This window comes from Coenobita brevimanus, chromosome 51, assembly GCF_032717465.1.
Source record: "Coenobita brevimanus isolate Jiangsu-jjx chromosome 51, ASM3271746v2, whole genome shotgun sequence".
NCBI classification, from domain to species: Eukaryota; Metazoa; Arthropoda; class Malacostraca; order Decapoda; family Coenobitidae; genus Coenobita; species Coenobita brevimanus.
Genome location: NC_137004.1, coordinates 26,918,358 through 26,940,731, shown reverse-complemented (window position 1 = coordinate 26,940,731; position 22,374 = coordinate 26,918,358). Strand labels below are relative to the sequence as shown.

At 41.7% G+C, this 22,374-nt stretch overlaps 1 protein-coding gene across 1 annotated transcript in view; it reads right to left on the bottom strand.

Moving 5' to 3' along the window:
* sel (canopy family protein seele) overlaps positions 1-21,708 on the bottom strand; it is a 42,662-nt gene extending 20,954 nt beyond the window's left edge. The window contains exons 1-5 of the mRNA XM_080272597.1: positions 21,690-21,708; positions 21,310-21,384; positions 17,325-17,417; positions 2,387-2,446; positions 464-556 (exon numbers count right to left, since the gene is read on the bottom strand). Coding sequence (XP_080128723.1) covers positions 464-556; positions 2,387-2,446; positions 17,325-17,411 — 240 coding nt within the window. The 5' untranslated portion in view covers positions 17,412-17,417; positions 21,310-21,384; positions 21,690-21,708. The remainder of the gene's footprint in view (positions 1-463; positions 557-2,386; positions 2,447-17,324; positions 17,418-21,309; positions 21,385-21,689) is intronic.
* Positions 21,709-22,374: the final 666 nt, after the last annotated feature.

The following is a 22,374-nucleotide window of genomic DNA, read 5'->3' as shown; positions in this document are numbered from 1 at the left end:
AGCCACATGGGAACATTGATCCATTACATGAGACAGCCCTGCAGGGTTGGTTGCTTATTTGTGGTTGAAAGATTTGCTCAATCAGACAGACTGGGGTAGCACAACAACAAAAACAACAACAAAGGCTGTTAATTATGATGATCAAGTCAGCAACTGAAAGGGAGTTGGGAAGCTAAAGAGGCCATGGAGTTAACCCAGATACCCACCTTTTTAGATGTTGCATAGGCAACAATAGTAACGTGCTCTTTTGATGGAAGGTCACAATAGTCTAACATCAACAATACAGTATCAGTGAAGAAGGAATGAAATATGTGGTCAGGGCATGGATGTGAGACAATAAGACATTTTCTACCTAACAAATTTACTAGTAATCATCTGACCCTCTATTCTTGAGATAAATCAGTAAATAAGACTGGTAACATAAAACAATATGAAAGTGATGCTACTCTATCAAAAGCATTACCTCTGATCCAGCATACTTCACTGATGAAAGCTTCTGTGCTCCATCTGAATCAATCCGGTACGACCCAACATCAACTTTTTTCCTGGGATCAACCTAGAATTATCAACATTTTGCATCAATAATGTGTTAGTACTGTACTAGTAGAATAATGGAAGAAATTTACACATTTATTAAAAGGTTCAGTACATTGTACCTGACACACATACAGTACAAATTGATGCTGTACATGCACGGCATCAATAACATTTTACGTAATCTTCAATACTCCAAAGTAATGGGGTGGATATAATTCAAAACCACAAAAAATGAGGTTATCAACGGAATGTTTGGTAAAATGAGCCATAAATCCATCTATCCTAAAGTGAAGCCTTTAGTTTTACCAAAATTGGATATGCTCCTGTATACAATTTACATGTTAGTTAACCCTCTCAGATCTTATAAAACGAATTACATTATATTCTGTTTTTGAGAAGAGTGACTGGTGATATACAATGCATCATACAGCTTTTGGTAGCCTCCACTACTGTAGGAAAAATTTTCCTGGGATTTGCATCCTATTTTGCTGCTTCAAGGAGAGAGAGATTTATCAAAAGATAACACTATCAGGAACTCATCCCTCCCAAAGTCACAGCAGACATGCTAAAAGCTTTTGGCCCAAGTGTTATAAATGCCAGACTTTTCACTCTTATGCTCCTTCTTTGGAAGCACCCTAAGAAAGATGCTCTCACCCATAATATGACACCACCTTGCTTGCTGTTGTTCGTGTTATCAGTGTAGTTTCAGGTTCATCTGGAGATGAACTTGGTTCACTGTAGGCTGAATTTAACTGTGTCCTGGTTTCATGGGAGGGGAATGGAGCAGAGGGATGTTTGCATAACCATGCTATCCAGTTTTATTAGTTGCATCAAAGGAAGGCAGCACTTTCTTGCACCACACCACTTCGAATCATCCAAAACTCACAAGAACTGAAGAGGAGGAGCACTACTTCTCATCTCCATTTAATATATCTCACAAGGCATGGAAACCTTCCCCCAGGGTTGTCAAAGTCTGATCCATTCTATAAAGCATTCCTTCCAAGGGTGTCATCAGGAGTACACCCTTTCTTGTGGTATACATGAGTTACCACAATTCTTGTGTTCCTATTTAAACCTATTTGTTCTCTGAACTCCTTTGAGTCCCTTTTCTTCATTTAGTTGCCCAGTCCTTAGAGTATGTTTCCCATGTCTTTTGATTCACACTTCTTTTGTATTCTATATGGTCTATATGGTCTCTCTCTCTCTCTCTAAATTTAGAGGAGTCTGGCTGACTGCAAGGTACAAGTTAGATTCACCTTTGTGTTGCAGCCTTTTATTTCCCTTTCCCATGAGTTACATTGCTTTTTCATCACTAGTTAGATGAGTTCTTCTCAGGTCTATTTCCATATTCTGGGATATCATGTCTCACAATATATAAATGGATGGAGTTCCAAGAGATACAAGGCAGGGCTGTGGATTCTGGAGTGTTCTGAGTGACAGAGAGTTGGGTCTGTAAACTTTCTATACTGCAGTTTGATGATACTTTACTTTTAAAGAAAGATGTATGGGAGCTGCAAGGCTTGGTGAATGAGTCTGGGAGGGTAAGAAACAGAATTTAAAAGTGACTGTAGATATGAGTACAGATATGGGCTTTGACAGACATGAAGTTACAGAAGGCGAAGTGAGGCTTGACAGTCAGGAAAAGAAGAATGTGAGTGCATTCATATATTTACATAGCATGATGACTAAGGATGGAAGTGTAGAGGACAAAGTGCTTAAAGCATGCAAAAGGAGAATGAAGTTAAAAAAAAATAAAAATAAGTAAATCCAAAAAAAATCAAGTTCAAAATATACAATAATTAAGAGCTACTTTTAAAAAAAATAAAAGAATGGGATTCTGTTTTCATACCTTACTAATAGCAGCATGGAGTTCAGACACCAAGCTTTGACACACAGCACATCTCACTATCTGTAAGTAAAAAAAAAAAAACAACAACAACAACAACAACAGCTGCTACAGACGATGAATTGAAAAAATTATTAACAATGTAGAGAGACACACTGTGGTAAAATAACATTCTGCAACTTAACCCTTATCCGCTGGGGGTTTCCCGCCATCACCCACTCTTCCATACGGGGAATTTCCGAGATTTTGGGAAAAATACCCTTACTTTAAACCCTAATATCTGCCAAACTATAATAGCTAGAGAAAAAAATAAAGATACATAAGACTCACCACCTCTTCCTCTTTCAAATGAAGGTATCCTGAGGTCTCCAGGTGGTCCCATCGATGAGTAAGGATAAGTTGAGGACGACTGGTTTTACACACTTAGGCGGGCTGGTTCTGAGTGTGTGCCACTGGCAGTGACCTCCGACTTGCTAGCTAGCGTTGGCAGCACTGACTGGAGTGGTGATTGTAATACTGCCCAGGCGTCCTTGGATGGAATGTGGAGAATTCCACTCGATCCTCAACTTTTCCTTACTCACTGTCACAAGGATGAGTCATAACCCTGCCCATGTGGCTCCCAAAAAGGTCTTCTGCCTGTTTCACAGTGCCACTATGCCCCGTAGGTGTGTGAGAAAAAAAAAACAAAAAAAACACCTCTTTGTTTTTCTGTACTCACTTCTTGCATCAATTACAATAACTTCCCTCTACTACAACACTTATAACTGCACCTGACATTATGATTATGGGTAATTGCACTTTGACAAGTAAATGCTGTGGTTGTTTCATGCAGTATGGTTGAGTATGAGGTAATTACTTGCACTATAATTGACTGATTTGTACTAATCAGAGGCATTGTGAAAATCTTACAAATGTTATACACAACTTACAATATTTGTACTTCACATCACAAATATGCTTATGCTCACATATTCAGTACTATTTTCCTGAGTGTCGAGGGAAAAAATTTAGTTATAGCCAATGAGGTAATTTTCTTTCTGGCCTGCTCACAAGTGGTTTTCTTTCATGTAACAGGTAGACTAACTCAAGGTATTTCCAATAATTTTCTCACCAATACCCAATAAACAGTAACACTTATTGTACTGCACTTGTAGAACTTATTATAAAACACTTATATCATAGCACTTACCCGAAATCACTTATAATAAACAACATTTCACTTATTTATAAAAACACACACACTTGTACATACATGTATACTATTTACATTTTCCCACACACCTACTTAGTAATCACGCTCAGAGTGATACTCGCAAAAACATTTGGGGCATATGGGGACCTTGCACTCTGCACATTGGTAGACTGTCTCTTTTCGTGCTGGGGGACGGCAACTGGTCGTGCTACAGACGTGGCACTGCCTGTATGCCTGATGGCCTGCTGTGGTACAACCAATCTCTACCAGCCTGTGCCGCCGGAAATACTCAGCACAGCTTAGCCTGTCCGCTGTAGACGGAGTCCCCTGCCTAGTACCTGGCACCTGTGCAGTTCAATACTCTTCAAGGAGTTTGCGTGCAAAGCTCTCTCTCAAACTCTCGTAGAGAGAGAGAAGTTTCCTGAGGAGCTCCTTGAACAGTATGAAATTGTTCAAGACAGCGATATCATGAAGGTGTAAAAACGCCCTCTTGTACCACCTGCAGGACTTGCGTAGGCAATCAACCTCACCAATCTGTATGTCCGATTTATCAACAAGCTGCATGTTGAAATTATAATCGCTGACAGCATCTGGCTTCAACAAGGGTTCCCTGGTCCTGTAGTCTGTTATTCCCGTTTCCTCAAACACACCTTTACGTACTGTTGACAATGTGTTAACCCATCTCTTGTCATGCCAGAGAAGGGTTAACATGTTGTCACATTTCTTGGTAAAAAGGGCTCCTTTCTCAGCAATTGCTGGGAATACAAGGACCTTCTTTCTGTTTGCCTGAACAGTTCCAAAGGACCCAGTACCATGTTCAAGCAAATACTTGGTCAATGCCAGGGCAGTGTAATAATTATCGGTGTACAGAATGTGGTGCCTGCTGAAATACCTTTCCATCAGCACTTTCACGACTGATGCTGAGAAACTGTGAGATTGTCACTAGGTATATCAACATCTGTTGCCAAATAAACTATCATATCGAGCACATATCCAGTTTTGCAGTCGCAAGGGACAAAGAATTTCACCCCAAAGCGGTGATGCTTGGATGGCACATACTGAATAAATGCCAACCTGCCCCTGAACAACACCAGCAACTCATCAAAAAACCACATTCTAAAATTGAAAAATCCTGGAAATTGACTCCTTGAGCATTGTTAGGATGGGTCTAAATTTTCCACAACCTGTCTTTTGGTGCAGGCCCAAACTTTCTATTGAAATGAAGGAACCTTAGGATAGCCAGATACCTGTCACGGGCCATATACTTAGTGAAGATGGGTATGCCCACGAGTTCATCTACCGACCAACAGTTATGGAACACAGGTTTTCTTACGTGCGCCATCAACATGGTAAAGGCTAGCCACACAAACAACTCCCCCACCCCCACAGGTTGCCAGTCCCTTATGTGCATGCTTTCGCTGGCAGCCACATCCATCCATCGTGCACTCATAGCCTGGTGGAAATTAATTTCATCCACCAGGTATTGCAGAACTGCTACCTCCCTTTCCTTGGGGGAAGCAGCCTAGGTATATAGATAGATAGATAGATAGGTATTGCATGATGGTAGTTGTGAATATTGCCCTGAAAATGTTGCTAATAGTCCAGGGCCTTGGGAGAAGCTCATCTTCCTGTACACCTGGTCCTTCCTCATCAAACACCAGCACAGAGGGCTCAAATCCTGCTCCAGCCTTCCAGACAAAGGTATCCACTTTATGTACACCTGGTAAAGCAGGCCGTTTGCCAAGTGCAGCACATTTTTTTCTGCGTGCGTGCACACCCATGTGTGATGAGTAAGGATGGAAGTTTAGAGGGTGAAGTCCTTGAAAGAGTACAACAAGGAAAAAAAGTTGCTGGTTCCTTGAAAGCAGTGATCAGAAACAGCGAAGTGAGCACGGAAGTGAAAACATTACTTCATGACAGTATTGTGATACCAACTCTAACATTTGGAAGTGAAGCTTGGACCTTGTTGGAGGGACATAAGTCAAGAGTGAAAGTAGTGGAAATGAGTTATCTGAGAGGAGCATGTGGAGTCACATGAAGAGACAGACTGACAAATGAGGAAGTGATGGAGCATTGTGGTGTGGATGTGATAGGAAGTGTTAGGAGAAACACACTGAGGTGGTTTGGCCATGTGGAGAGGATGGAGAGTGAAAGACTGACGAGGAGAGTGTATGTGAGTGAGGTGGAGGAGGGGAGAGGGAGGGGGAGGCCGAGGATGAGATGGAGGGATGGAATGGAGAGGTATATGAGAGAGGGGTGTGTGAGCTGGGAGCAGTGCAGTGAAATGGCAGGGAACAGGGCAACATGGAGGCGATTTGTTTGTGGCCAACCCTTACAAGATTAAGGCATCTGGCAATGGACAGATAGATAGACAAAGTTTTAATAAAAACAAGTCATGGTTACTGGTACTTACTAATGATCTCACCTAAAATGTGAGGAGTATTATATGCCATGCACCCTTTCACAACTGTAAACAAACACCAACTGGGTAACGGCTATTTGAGACAATGATTCTGACATGCTATTACCATAGGCTTTCGATGGACAGAGACAATATGTGTTTTGAACAGTTTTGCTACATTGATCGGTTGCACACCACATCTGCAAAGGTCATGTAATGAATATTCTAACTGAATAACTGAAACTTATATATTTTCAGTAGCAAAGACAATATAGAAAGAAAGAGTTGTGGAAATTACAGGTATGGAAGCTACTGTATTGGAGTCCAACATGGAGAGTTGATGCAAATGCAATAACAGGCTCAAATTTACAAACTTCATTAATACAACATGCCTGGTGCTTGTAAACTTTTGCTGTTCTGGTTCTAATGACATCAGTTGTCTTTAAAACGTACAAATTCTTGCAGTCAGACGGAAGTGGTGCTGCCTTATTTTGGGGGTTAACTTATCCAGTGAATATAGGCCTAAACCTGAATTACATCTCAGAATTTTAGGGGTCTACTCATATGCCAGCATATACAGTATGCTTCTTGGGTGATAATCCCTGCCACATTAGTGCAACCACATCTTTCTCCTGGGTAGTTTTGTTGATATTTTCATTTCCCAATTTGTAATCTCAATCTGGTTTTCTCTTGGTTATTCCCAGCTCAGTTACAATGGTGTTAACCAATGTTCCATAACTGACTCCTTTTGACAACCATTTTCATCTACAATTTTCTTCACGATTTTTGCATCATCAGCAAACATATTCATATATGACTGAACTTCACTGGGCATATAATTTACATATACGGTATAAGGAACATAATGGGGGCTACAACTGCTCCTTGGGGAACTCCACTTATCGTTTCCATGTTGAACACTTGTCTCTAATCACTGCTCTCATCTGTCTCCTGTTGAGGTAACTACTCATCCATCTCAATAAAACACTATGTATCCAAGCATTACTTTTTAACTTCCAAATCAATCTCTTCTTACTCTATCAAACACTTTCCTGAAATCCAAATAAATACAATTCACCCACCCATCTCTTTCCTGTAACATAATTAATAACTCTGTCATAAAAACTCAGCAAGTTTGTGATACATTGAGTACCTTCTCTCAAACCAGACTGGCTAGAGATTATTATCTTATTTTTCTCTACCTGAGCAACTTGTCTCTTCCTTATGATTTTTTCAAAAACTTCACAAACAATACATGCAAGTGACACTGGTTTATAGCTTAATGGGTCTTCCCTGCTGCCACTCTTATATACTGGTACTATATCTGCTCCATTCCAATCCCTTGGCAAATCTCCCATCATTACAGGGCATTTTATTATCTAATACAGTAATCTCTCCGATATCCAATGTACTACAGCCAAAGGCAAGTCTGGGAAGTGGGTTTGTCTGGATACTGGGACCCTGCCTCCTGGACTGGTACTTATGGACCCTAACCCAGCCTAACTCAGAAAACCATCTACATAACTCCCTACTGGCCAAGCATAGCACCTATTTAAGACTATTCACACAAATAAGGAACGGAAAACATGAAATAAATGAAAAGGAACCAGAGAATGAGGAATTAGAAGTGAGTATGGAAAATATTTAGCAGTGTACAGGGTACTTACAGCACGTCCGTGGCTGTTCCATTACAAGGTTAACCCATCTCCTCTAGGCTCTGGCAGTGGTAAAAATGCTCTTGAAGCACATACAGTAATCCAGTGTTGTGCTGCACTTAATCCTTTGCACTGCGAGTTATAATTGTTTAACACTGCACATTTTGTTCTTAACTGAACTGTGCCAACTTCAACTGCCAGTTTGCACTCTGTATTTAATCTTTGTACTCTGAATTCTAATTTCTTAACACTGCACAACTCTGTAAATTCCCATGTGGTCTAGTGGTGAGGTATTGAAGTTTACTCACAAAAACGAGCACTTGTGGCATCCACTGCGATGTGAGTCTAGTCAGGATGGTAGCTAGACGGTAAACAGGGAAGGGAAAGCAAGGGGTGTGCGTAAACACAGAAGGCGCCAAGTTCAAAGTACGGTTGAAAAAATGTTGGATTTTTTTTTTTTTTTTTTATGTTTTTTGGCCATTTTGGGGTTCCGAAGGCTCGGGCCCAAAATGTCCAGGTAGTGGGGTGTCCAGTTATTGGGTGTCCGGATATTACAGGGATTACTATCTATTGGTTTAGCTATCTCTTCAACACATTCCTTGATTAACCAACAAGAAATTTTCTTACAACCCATGGCTTTAGTTGTATCCACATCATTCATCAACTCAAAAAGCTCATCATGTATAAATCCAACCTCATTTACAGTACTGTCACTATTTTCATGATATGTACTCTCGCGAAATTTCGTTTCGCGATGGAAAGGGAATGTTTTTTCCTTGGAGTCTCGCAATATTCCTATGATTTTTGCGAGCCCCCTTTTTTGAGCCACCGCCGCCATGTTTGTGACGTCATATCCCGCGCGACTTTGTGTTGTGACCTCACACTCGCAGGACAATCTCTCTTGAGTCTAGTTCGAATGTTGTGTAATGTGTTTCACGATTATATAATGAGTGATTGCAGCGCTGAGGGTTCAAGGAAGGGCAGGGGTACCCGGGAGTACCGTAAAGGTGCGAGTAAGAAGAAATATTCTCTGGAAGAAAAGCGTGGTATACTAGCCATGCTGGACAGTGGTGCTAGAACATGAGATATTGTGAAGAAGTTTAAGTGCCCAGAATCAACAGTGCATTCAATTAAAAAGAACTGTGATGCAGTGAGTGCTAGTGTGAATTTATTTTCCGTTTTTTAACTGGATGTGCATTTAGTTTAACCTCTAAAAGAAACAGACTCCTCCTTGTAACTGAACATTTTCTGAGGGAGTGGGTGGCCAGGAGACACCGTGAGCAAGGTAGCATCTCTGGGGCTGGGATGGGGAACCAGGAACGTCTCTATTACCAGGCTGTTTCATGAAAAAAACGAATTGACAATCCACCTCCCTTCAGTGCATCCATTGGTTGGATCAATGCATTCAAAAGACATTGCAAGGTGAATTTTCTGTGTATCAGGGTGAAGCTGGCTCTGCTGATACTGAAGCTGTGAAGAATTTTCCTGCAGTCTTGCAAAACATTGTTGCACGGGGTAGTTACACTATGGATCAAGTGTTCAACTGCGACGAAATGGGCTTTTTTGAGGGAAAAGAGTCCTGAAAACAACATACATCGCCACACAGAAGAAACAAGCCAAGGGTGTGAAAACATTGAAAGGCCAGGTGACAGTGCTGTTTACCTGCAACGCAATGGGTGATTGCATGATGAAGCCCTTAGTGGTGTACACAGCAGCCCGCCCCAGGGCTTACAAACACACAGATATGTCCAAGTTAAATATTTACTCGACCTCCAATACCAAAGCATGGGTGACAGTACCCATTACCACAGACTGGTTCAACAAACATTTTGTCCCCGATGCTATGGCTTATTGTAGAAAAAAGAAAATGGACTTTAAGATCCTTTTACTCTTGGATAACGCACCTGGCCATTCCAAGTTTCTAGTTGGTCGTCACCCTAATATGGAAGTAGTGTTCCTCCCACTGAACACCACATCCCTACTGCAGCCACTTGATCCTGAGATCATTTGTAATGTGAAGCTGCTGTACTACAAAGGCCTCTATAATGACCTACACCAAGAGACAGATTCGCTGGAGGAACTTCAGTGAATTCAAGTAGAAGATGTTGACATTCATATGGATGGTTCCTCACCTGCTGGACCCTCCGCTCCCACCTCACCACCCTCGCCTGGCAGTGCGGGAACCTCTACCACAGAACCCCTCACTCGTGAAGTTATCACTGTCAGTGCGTTCTGGTGGAAGCTCAATGTAAGAAATGCTGTTGACAGAATTGTCGATGCTTGGAAAGGTGTGAACACTGCAACAGTACATCATGCTCGGAAGCCACTGTTTCCTACTACCGAGGTCGGTGAGCACAGGCAGGGGGAAGAAGTTGTTCTCCGAGAAAAGGTTGAGGCAGCTCGCTTTATCCCAGCACCAGGGTTCACTGATGTGCAAGAGTCTGATTTGAAGGAAATCATTGCTGAACGGCAGCCTGAACCGACCATTGAAGAGATGTTGGGAACTGACAAACAAGTCAATGACAACAAAGTTCAGGAAGAAGCCTTACCTATCCCACCATGAAAGTCAACATCTGGACAAATCACAGACTTGCTGTCAACCACCGCTCGTTTGAAAGAGCAAATTGAGGAATGTGATGGGAGGCCAGAGATCAGGGACACTTTCCTCCCGATGGTGGATAGACTTCTGGCTAATTACAAGGACCTTTTCAACGCCAGAGTTCATGCACATCATCGGACTCTGATAACATCGTTCCTGTCCTCCTGTATTCAACAAGCCCAGGCTTTGGAGAACATACAGGCTGGGGAGGACAATGGTGCTGTGGACGAGGACGTTGACGACATTGGGGAGGTTGATGAGCTCCCACTGGATTTTGAAGCCTTTGATGCTGAAGCATCGGGAAGCAGTGGTGTGGGGGAATCAACAGTGGTGGCGGGGAGCAGTGAGGGGGCAGGTGGTAACTAACCACCGCTCCCAGCCTCGGAACTCATCTTCAAGCCCCATCAAGCAGTTCAGCCTAAGTGTCAATGTTAGTAAATTCTTCGTTCAGTAATATATTATCCATCCATCCATCCATCATCCAATCCTACGTTGCCCCATGAGGAGTGTAGGAGCCAGGGCTAGGCAGATGGTCCTGACATTTAAGATGAGAGTGACTAGTCTCCCTCATCCCTAAGTGGCATTATGTGGGCAATCAACCCCAGCCACCCCTTGGATATAAACCTTCACCGGTTCAATCCGACTGGAGCGCTGTAATTACCCACTAAACCACCAGGCGCCAAAATTTGGTTATATGGTTACCACCCAGCATAGTAAATGGTTTCCTGGTGTACATGCCAGAGTACATAGTAATGAAATATTAGCTCAATATTTACCTTGGTAAAGCCATGGATGAACATCGAAGTGTCTGACTCCCTACTGGAATGTATGGTTATCGTTTTCTTTTTCGGTTTTGAAGGCTCAAACATGCTTGCATGGGTCAGCCTTGGTCACCATGGCACTATATTCGAAATTCACCAGCACAGCCAGGGCTGTATTGAGCAGTTGCACTCGGAACAGCCCAGGCTTTATAGAGCAGTTAACGGGTTAAAGAGGTTACATATCATTAACCCCCCACGTCCCAACTACTCTGGCACAAAAAAATCACCCCAATCCCGGCAACCTTCCGACCTTGAGTTTTTTGGCTAAAAAGGTCAGTTTTGATGAGAAACCATGGAAAACAACCATTCAAGTTCTCACCTGACTCTAGAAATGCCATTCTGGGGGGGCCTTCCTATCGCCGCGTACTCTTTTGCAGTCCGCAGCGCGCCTTCATTTTCGTCTTCTATCCAAAGGCCAACTGTACCAGATTTGGCCAAAACACTCAGGGAAGGTTCAAAGAGGTTCATTATGTAGAAACTGGTAGGTCATACAAGAATATAATAGTTTTCACACACTAATATAGGGTACATAAGCGTAGTTTTACTCACAGAACACATTGAAATTGCCAAATTCTCACACACAGTACTCACTATGTGTATCTTTTCCACTTACACTATACCATTTCTCACCTTACACTACAGTTCTAACATATTTACAAGGCCTTACAATTATATACAGCGTCATATATAGTAAGTACACACATTTTTCGTGAAGGGGTGAATGATGGGAGTGAAGTCACTTCCATCTTCCCAGACCCAGGGCACAGGGCTGTCTCCATCATCGTGGTGGGGAGAAGGCTGGGGAGAAGGGGGGTAATGAGGGTTGTGGAGTAGGAGAACAACGCCCTTCCCCACTCATGCTCCTCTTCCCTCTCCCTTTTCTCTTCCCTTTGCTTTCCTTCCCCACCACACAGGGCTGTGGGGAGGAAGCACGGGAAGCAAGCGGGGAAATAAAGGGGCTTGGCTGAGTGCGGGATGTGCTGGGCTCAGCGTATGAGGTGCTGGGCTGCGGTTCTTCCCCATGTGGTCGCCCAGGTGCAGCCTGCCTGCCCCCACCACTTTTACTTTCACTCACCTGCCTGCCCCCGACACTCTCACTTTCACTACCTGGCCTTCCCCCAACACTTTCACCTTCCCCAAACAACAGAATAAGGCCTGACCTTAGTTTTTGCCTTGCCGCCCCTTCGGCTCCCTGCAGCGAAATCTTTGCCTTCCCCAACCACAAAGGCAGAACATGACCTTTGGCTTCATCCTCGTTGTCGCTCGATCCTTCCTCTTCAGGCAGGAAAGAGGCTCATGCATGTGCATCGGGTGTGGGTGGGGCTTCCCTAGCCATGCGGTACCTCACATATTTCACCTTCCTTGAGGACAGTACCTCCTCATCACTACTACTGCTAATGTGCTTAGGCAACACGTAGTCTTTGTCTACGACATTGTCATTGATGGGGGAATCACTGCTACCAGTAAAGGTATTCAATAGGTCTTGAATTGCTTCGTCGGATAGACCGTGGCTCATGTCTGTCTCAGGTCAGCGCTGGCAACAGAGTGGATGAGCGGGAGGCAACACCAGGCCACGCAGGGTCAAGACATGTTGCCACCTGGCGGCTACTAGAGGAAGGTCTGCCCCACATGCCTACCAAAAATCACCCGCGAAGCTTGAAAAATGTGGCACTGAAGGAGTTCGCAATTGCAGGGCATTTATATACATCTTCAGGACTGGGCATGACAAAAAGTTTGGACGTATATATACGTCTCCGGGACAGCGCTGGTTAAAGAAGTTGTGTACATCCTTCGTGGATCTGGAGAAAGCATATGACAGAGTGGGTAGACAAAGAAATGTGGAAAATATTAAGAATATATGGAGTAAATGGGAAGTTGTTGAATGATGTGAAGAGTATGTATGAGAGTACAGTACTAAGGCTGCAGTGTGTGTGGTTGGTGAACTGATTGAATCTTTCTATTTGAATGTAGGACTGAAACAGGGATGTGTCATGTCTCCATGACTGTTCAGTCTGTATATGGATGGGGTACTAAAAGAGATACAAGATAGGGCTGTGGCTACTGGAGTGGCCCTAATGCAAGAGGGGAGCTTTTACAAACTGCCTGTACTGTTGTTTGCAGGTGATATTGTATTGTAACAGAATGCAAACTGCAAGGCCCAGTGAATGAGTCTGACAATGTGTGTAAAAAACAAAATCTAAAGGTGAATGCAGGGAAGAGTAAAGTTATGGTCTTCAAGAGAAATGAAGTCAATGAATGTAAAGTGAGATTGGATGATGAGGAAATGGACAATATGAGTGCATTTAAGTACTTGGGTAGCGTGATGAGTAAGAATGGAAGCTTGGAGAGTGAAGTGCTTGAAAGGGTACAACAAGGAAGAAGGGTTGCTGGTTCTTTGAAACCAGTGATAAGAAACATGGAAGTAAGCATGGAAGTAAAAAAAAAAAAAAAAAGTCACTGCATGATGGTATTGTGATCCCCACTCTACTGTATGGAAGTGAAGTTTGGACCTTGTTAGAAGAACACAAGTCACGAATGAGAGCAGTGGAAATCAGCTATCTGAGAGAAGCCTGTGAAATTACATGGAGAGACAGACTGACAAATGAGGCACTGCAGGAGCATTGTGGTGTGGATGTGGATATGACAGAATGCATTAGGAGAAATACATTGTGGTGGTTTGGCCAAGTGGAGAGGATACTAATATGAAGAGTGTATGTGAGTGAGGTGGAGCAAGACAAAGGAAGGAGGAGGCCAAGGATGAGATGGAGAAATGGAGTGGAGGGGTATATGAGAGAGGTGTGAGCTGGGGTCAGAGCAACATGGAGGCGATTTGTCTGTGGCCACCCCTTATGGGATTAAGGCATCTGGCAATAGATTAAACCATTCCTTTTCATTCTTGAATTTAGCTCCATTTTGGGGAATATATTTACTAACACCCTCAAGGAATGCTTCCTTAAATTGAAAGTATTTATTTTCTCACATCCTTTGCTTCATTAAACTCTCTACAATCATATTCCCTGAAATATTTTCTCAAAGCATTAAAATCAGCTCTGCTATAATTATACCTATTTTCCTTATACTTGTCTATTTCATCATCTTCCCAGTTTATAACCTCAAGTTCAATTATGTGATCACTCTTACCTAGGGGACAATGGTACTTTCTATCTGGGATATCATTTGGATCTTTTGTGAAAACAAGATCTAACCTCAATGGTTCATCGTCACCTCTTACTCTTGTCCATCCATCCATTCATCAACCAATCCTACATTACCCGAAGAAAAGCATAGGAGCCAGGGGCGAGGTACATTGGTCCTGACATAATATGAGAGTGGCCAGTCTCACTCATCCCTGAATGGCATTACATGAGCAATAAACCCCAACCACCCATTGAATATAAACCTACACAGACTCAATCCGACTGAAGTGCCTTAATTACCGCTAAACCACCAGGTGTAATAATTTGGTTATATGGTTACCACCCAGCATAGTAAATGGTTTCCTGGTGTACAGGAAACCATTTGGCTTGTCACTCAGTGTAAAGTCACCCACTGGCAGGAGGAGGAAAGAATGAAAGAGAAAAAGACAAAAGAGGAAGTGCAAAGTCACCTGTAGGCAGAAGGAAGAGGAAAGAATGAAGGAAAGAAAGAAGAGGATGGAAGGAAGAGGGGAACTGGCAGACGCCCGACAGCAGCACAACATCGGGTGAGTGGATGGTTCTTTCCTTAATATTTTGGATCAGTAGTTATCTGTTTCCAGTTTGTGTAATTTATGCCCCTATGTATTGGTATTATTATCTGCATCGTTTTCCTTCCAGTTAGCCTCTTAACAATTAAAGTTTCCAGGTAATACCAATCTAATTTTTCTTTGTACCAGTTTTTCCAGGTATATCAACACCTCTACGACAGGCGCGAAGCACCCGTCTAGCAACAAACTCTCATCCCTTTTCTGTCCAACTCTCTAATGCAAGAGTTAACTATTACACCCAGTCCTTCATTTATGCAACAGGTCTACTCTGGAAGTCTCTGTCTGTCTGTATTTCCTACTTCCTATAATCTCCAGTCTTTCAAATGCAGTGTGTCCAGGCATCTCAAAATGAATGGATCTTGAAATTGGCTCTCTGTTGTATTGTTTGTTTGTTTGTTTTTCTTGGATGGAACGGTTTGTGGGCTATGACCTTTGGTTCCTTCTTCCTTGAAAAAAAAATATATGTATAATAATTACTTCATAGTCTTCATCATTCCATGTGTGTGTGGGGGGGGGGGAGGAGCTAGCACAGGCATGTGTGTCTGTGAGTTTATAATCCTCAAAATACAGTATTCATAGAAAGCTATGCAGAAACAGCATGATGTAAAGTAATTTCAAAAGGTTGTGATGCAATCTACTGTAAGTTTCTATCATGTTTTGTCATTAATTACATGTTTTATTACATATGCTGTATTACTTGAAGTGATCTCAGCAAGCAAATAAAATGTGCTAAATGACATTAGATTGAATCTTAACAAGCTTTAAGTAGTGCATGAGCAGTAATTAACAAGTTAATATATATCTCCATGTCCACCCTGGTTAGTGGTCCAATTCTGCCCGGGAATGCAGCATGAATCAGACCACATAATAGCATTAATAATGTGGTAAGGAGATGGGAAGAAGAGAGGGTTATTCAATATAACTTACACATACAGGTACTGCAGGCCATTATGTTGGCAAGGAACCACAAACATATAAACAATTTTCAATCACATGCTGAGACAAAATAAAGCTAGTCATCATGTCATCTAGTTCACCTCAGTTGGTGCTATAGTCTGACAAATCTAAATGTAGGGTTTTGGTGGAGTCAGCCCCTCCCTGCACTGTTGCCACGTTTCCGAGCTGACCTCTCCATCAGCGATGACCTTGACACTGTTTCCCTCTTGTGATCTCCGTTTTCTAATACCCCCTATACCCCTGCCATCAACACCCCCTATACCCCTATCCCCAACAACACCCCCATCAACAACACCCGCTATACCTCCACCACCAACACCTCCTATAAATATAGACCCCCACCATCAACACCTGTATAATAATTAGCCGTTGATAATTGCTATGCTATTTTATTGAGAGCATACGGAAAAGTAACCAACCGTACCGTAACTGCTTGACTCTCTCTCTCTCTCCTCCTCCTCCTCCTCCTCCTCCTCCTCCCAGGTGCATTGGGAAACATTCTACCCTATTGCTCAAACTCCCTAATCTTACAATCCCATCTGTCTTAATCCTTCCCACTGCCTTCGTTCCTAAATCCCTTAATTGATCTATTTTTAACCTAAGTGTCCCCACACCTTTTAAACCATTTACCTCTCTGTCACTATTCTCCACCATATGTATCAACTTGTATTATATTGTGTATAGAACTTTCATACTGTATGCTGTACTACTGTATAATGTATAAGAATACCCACTGTTTAGTGGAAATAAAGTTTTATTATTATTATTATTATTATTTCTCTCTCTCTCTCTCTCTCTCGCTAGATTTTGTTATGTGTCATCCATGGTTTTTTACTTCCATTTTTATGTATGGATTATAATTTTGACTTTATTTCCGCACCACCCTTGAGGTAAAAGTCACGGCGAGTTTTTTTTATACAGTAGAGGTTTCCCCAATAGGCCTAAATCTGGGGTGAGTGCTGCCACCCCAGAACTGTTTGATATATTTATTTTAATTATGAAAGGATCGCCTCTTCCCACTTTTATCCCTTCAAATTTTCTTGCAATTATACTTGCTAAATTAATTAGCAATGTTAGGAGTGTTGGGGAAGTAAATAATAATTAGAATATTTTTAGAGCAACACTGCCAAATTTTTATGCCACGTTTCTCTATTATCGTATAATATAGTATGCAGAATAGTTTTATTCTTCCTTGATACATGTCAGCACTTTCATTACAGTTATATTAGTATGAGTTATGTTTATGTATCATTCCTACTACACAAACCACAGGAGTTATACATCGTAGGGTTAGGAAACATGGCAATATTGTAGGCATAGGCAGACTCCACCCAAACCCTATGTTTAGATTTGTCAGATTATAGTTGGTGTTTCACTCCAACAATGATAAACACAAATCTACACTTATGCATGCTAAGTACCATCATGAAAACTCTACAGCATTCAACTATGGTTAATATAATAAAATCACATCTTTGTACAAAAACAAGATGCAAACAAAAGAAGTGTGAGCAAGAATTAAGTAGCTCATGGAAAAACAACCCACAGAAGGACTGCTCAGTTATTCTTACCTGTGACTTTGCCACTTTGGAGGCCCTAATACCACAAACAGCCACCACCGCAACCAGGAGTGAATGTAAAACTTGAGACATCTCCATATTTACCTGCTGACAAGGGATATATTAGTTTACATGTGTCAAAAAACAATTTTAAAAAATACAATAAACCCTCAGTATTTTTTCTTTATAAAGGTATGAGCATGCTTGCATGTTTCAGACTTGGTCACTTAATGGCAGCTCTTCATACTTCTCAATCTCTGGAGGCCTCCCTATTCAGTTCCTTATCTCCAAGGTCACACTCTATAACCTCATCTCAGGTCTTTTTTGTTCTGCCTTTCATAGCCCTAACCTCAACATTCACACTTCTTATCCTCCACACCCAGTTGTCATCTTCCATCTTCTCCACATGCCCAAACCATCTCAATCGACCCCTCATTATCATAACACTAATACATTAAAGTCCCATCTTTCCTCTCAAGTCTCCATCAGCAATCCTAACTCCACACCCCCCCAAGCCTCTTATTCAAGGATGCACTGCATATTGATCTAATCATTATCATCTCTGCCTATGAATATCCCCACCCTTTAGTGCCCGGGTCTCACTAATGTACAGCATTACACTCCAAACAAATTGCATACAAGGACCCCTTAACGTGAGTTAAAAGGAGTAACAAGGAAAAGTAAGTATATATCTCAAAGACCTTGCGTTCCATACCATGGAGATACTTCATACCTGCTTGGGAATCTATATCCAATTTGCAATCATTCTACTGTGAATAAGATCCTTTCAAGGTGTCTTCTAAATTGGTCTACTGGCTCCCTTCAACCTCTGTCTCTTCGCCACACTGTTGTCTCTTTATCTCTTTGCTATCGCTACTTCAATGGTCACTGTTCCTCTGAATGTCTGCTTGCATCCCTCTACCTCTACGAAGGGTGTGTAGCACCCATGTAGCAACAAACTCTCATCCCTTCTCTGTCCAACTCTCTAAAGCAAGAGTTAACCGTTACTCCCAGTCCTTCATTTATGCAACAGGTCAACTCTGGAACTGTTTCCCTCTATCTGTATTCTGTACTTCCCATTATCTCCAGTCTTTCAAATGCAGTGTGTCCAGGCATCTCAAAATGAATGGATCTTGAATTTGGCTCTCTTTTGTATTGTTTTTGTTTTTTCTTGGAAGGAACTATTTTGTGGGCTTAGCCTTTGGTTCCTTCTTCCTCGCATAAAAAAAAAAAAAAAAAGTAATCTGGTGTATGGGTTTTTTTTTTTTTTTCCTTCCTCTGTTGTAAAAAAAAAAAAAAAAAAAAAAAAACTAAACCAGACTGAGCCTACCCTCACCTAGCCTAACTAATGCACCAGTTATAAATTCTTGGAAGAAATGGTACAGATAAAAGTTGTTGCTATTGATGACAGGAACCCAAAGAAAACCTATAAAACTGCATGCTATACCCTGCATTTGCCCATTAATTATGATGACAGACAAAAAGCAGGTACCGCAGCTATTTTGTCAATACATTTCAGTGAGATGATTACAAACAAAAGAGAAAGGAATAATACCTACAACTGTGGATAGGATGTTTAACCAAGAGATGGAAACTATGGTGACTGAAGAAGCTTATGTTAATGCATTACTTAAAAATATAAAAACCAACAAGACATGGGGACCAGATCAAATTAGTCCTAGGTCTTTAAAGGAGACAGAAGATATTACAGCCCGACCACTGACAATATTGTTCTCTTACTCAGTGAGATATGGAGTTGGACCTAATGAGTGGAAAAGGGCTTTGATCAGTCCAATTTACAAAAAGGATGACAAATGTCAGGCCAGAAACTATCACCCAGTGAGCCTGAGCTCTGTGGTGTTTAAGGTGTTAGAAACAATTGTGAGGGACCACATTACTGACCACAAGAAGAGGGACAGCTTATTTTTAATTAATTTCGGTTTTTGAAAGGGAAATCTGTCACACTGTAGTTACTGAATGTACCATACTGGATACACGAACACAGGCCTTAGATAATAGTATAGCCGCGTTTTCGCGAGGCTTTTAGACCAGTATCAACCGGTTTAGACCGGTCTTATTGCTGTTCTGGCGAGACAATTAGACCGGTACAGACAGGTCCAAAGCAGTCCTGCCCCATAAGCCAGCCTAGGCGAGACCAGTCTGCACACAAATGTATGCGCATCAGCAACAGCCAAGAAGAAGGCGAGGAGCGTCCGTGGCTGGGTGTAAACATCGATGGTCAACAATGGTGGACTTGGTAATAAGGTTTGTTTTAAATTACATTTTTAACGCTAGCAGAGCCCGTGATCATCCAAGATGGGAACCAAATTAATCTTACCATGAAGTAGAGGCTTTGTATTACTACATAACGCACAAAATAAGATTATTAAAGCATTAATGACCGAGATAAAAATCGAGGGGATGCATGAAATTTGTGTAATCAGCGCCATTCCCCGACATTTGTTTACATTCTTCTAGGCCACGCCCAGTCACTCATGCAGCCAATAACAAGCTCAGACAGGATTGGACCAACATTAGCCCGTTCTCACGATCATTTATGAGTCCAGACCCGTTTAAACCAGTCCAAAGTGGCCCGCGAAAATGTGGCTTATGTCAACAGACTGTATATATATTTAATTACCAAAAGGCATTTGACAAAGTCCTCCACAGGAGGTTTTTGGGTAAAGTCAAGTCATATGGGATAAATGCACACATAACTAAATGGACAGAGTCTTTTTTATCAGGAAGACAACAAACAGTGAGGGTGAATGGATGTAACTCAGACTGGCAGAATGTAACTTCTGGTGTTCCACAAGGCTCTGTTCTTGGGTCTTTACTTTTTGTCATCAATGTTAATGACTTGCCACTCCAAACAGTAAAAAAATGTTTATATGTTTCCGAACGACATTAAATTATTTACCACAACTACTTTGGAGTTGGGTTTTCTTAGACTACAAGAGGATCTCAAAAGCTTGGAGTGGAGCTCTAGACAGCAGCTACGGTTGCATCCAGAAAAACAAAGTCATCTGCATATAGGCAGGGAGTGTAATCATGAATGGAGGTATCATCATCAAGACACTGAAGTGCTGCATGTGGAATCGGAGAAGGACATTGGAGTTATAACAGATTCTAACCTAAAATTTGAAGAACATTTACCGGAAAAAATCAATAAGGCTAATGCAATGATGGGAGTGATCAGAATTTTCCAATTTCTTGGTGTTGGAGCTTTTGTCCCACTCTACCTATCAATGGTTCATTCTTACTTTTTTTATGCCAGTATTGTATGGGGAAAAAAATTAAGGCTAATGCACTGATGGGAGTGATCAGAAGAACTTTCCAGTTTCATGGTGCTGAAGCTTTTGTCTCACTCTACCAATCAATGGCTCATTCTTACTTTGTTTATGCCAGTACAGTATGGCAACCTTATTCAAAGGTTTAATAATAAAAATGGAGTTGGTTCAGCGTAGAGCCACTAAGCAACTTCCTGGAATGAAAGATCTCCCCTACCCAGACAGACTTAAAAAGACTGGATTGCCTACTCTGAGGTACTGAATGTTGAGGGCAGATAAAAAAATACAAAATGCTTCATGGTTTCTATGATCAAACAGCATGTGACCTCATAAATCTTAGGAAGGATACCACTTAACAATTGGGAACAAGAGGTCAGTCTCAAGTTATACCTGAAACCAACACACAACAGACAATTTTTCACTTTGAGAACTGTGAGAGCTTGGAACAGTTTACCAAAGGAATTGGTAATGGCAGTAAGCCTAAACAGTTTTAAAATTAAATTAGTTTCTGGGAGCACCCTGAATTAAAGTATGATAATTTCAAAACTGAACCCAGCAACATCACACAAGTACCACAGGCTCCTCAGTGTAGCAAAGAGGAACCATAAGGATCCTGCATTGAAAATCAACTCTATGTAGCTCTATATATCATGCATATACATATCAACACTAAATTTATAAATAAATAAATATATAAATATCCTTACCCAGGCATCTTGCCGGTAGGTCACCTGCAGCTAACTTAAGGTATGGGCTCCATCTCCTAGCGCTTTCAACACAAACTATCAAGAAACTGCTGTTAATTCAACAAAATCTTGGCTTAAAAAATATTTAAGGAAAAAAAATCTCTAAACATGTGAATGCGTGGATACCTGCATGATTAATCACGTACCATGAAACCTTTAATGGCCCTACACATACAGTACCTGACGAATACGTTTGTAAAGAAAGACCTTCTTTACATACCAGTACGTACTTTTTTCGTAACAGAACTTACTACTAATTCCTGCCAACTCAATACGTAATGTAAGGCAACGTGATACAAGTTACACTGGTTCAAGCACGGCCAGGGATTGTCAACATTTACCCAGTCACCAGGACGTGTGAGTAAGTGGTGGCTTATCAACACGTGTCACTCGCTAGCAGTACCACGTTTCGTTACAGCAACTTCGGTGCGTCATACACCTCGCCATCAAAACACCTGCCGTTAAGCACGTCGAAATCAACCTGTACATGTGTTATGCTGCGTGTTCCAGGTTCCAACTTCTCGGTTCTAACACGGTGTAGTTGGGTTCTTTGTTCTAGACCGGGTTAGTGACAGCCAGGAAGGAAAAACACAAACACCACGAGTCAAATGACACACTCATGTATTAACCAAAATCATACATACACTGTTCTATGACCAAAACTAGGGAAATGTAATGACATAAAATAGCAGTTACAATAATCACTATAGCCTACCTACAGTAGTTCATAGCACGTCGAACCAATACACGGAAATACACCTTAATAATGTCTAATTATGTTCAAACAGTATCATAAGCAATAGTCCACAGATTTATCAGACATATTGAAATGCGTGATATACAGTGAAATGCGTGGCTTTAACAGACGCATATACGGTACTCCCGAAGAAACTCCCGGAGAATACCATAGTATCCCCGACAACAGGGCGAACCAGAAACAACGGAGTTCGCCCACGAGAATGCCGACACCCCCACTCAGACCCCACGGGGTAGCCGCCACTAGCCACCACCACTCCGGGCAACAAC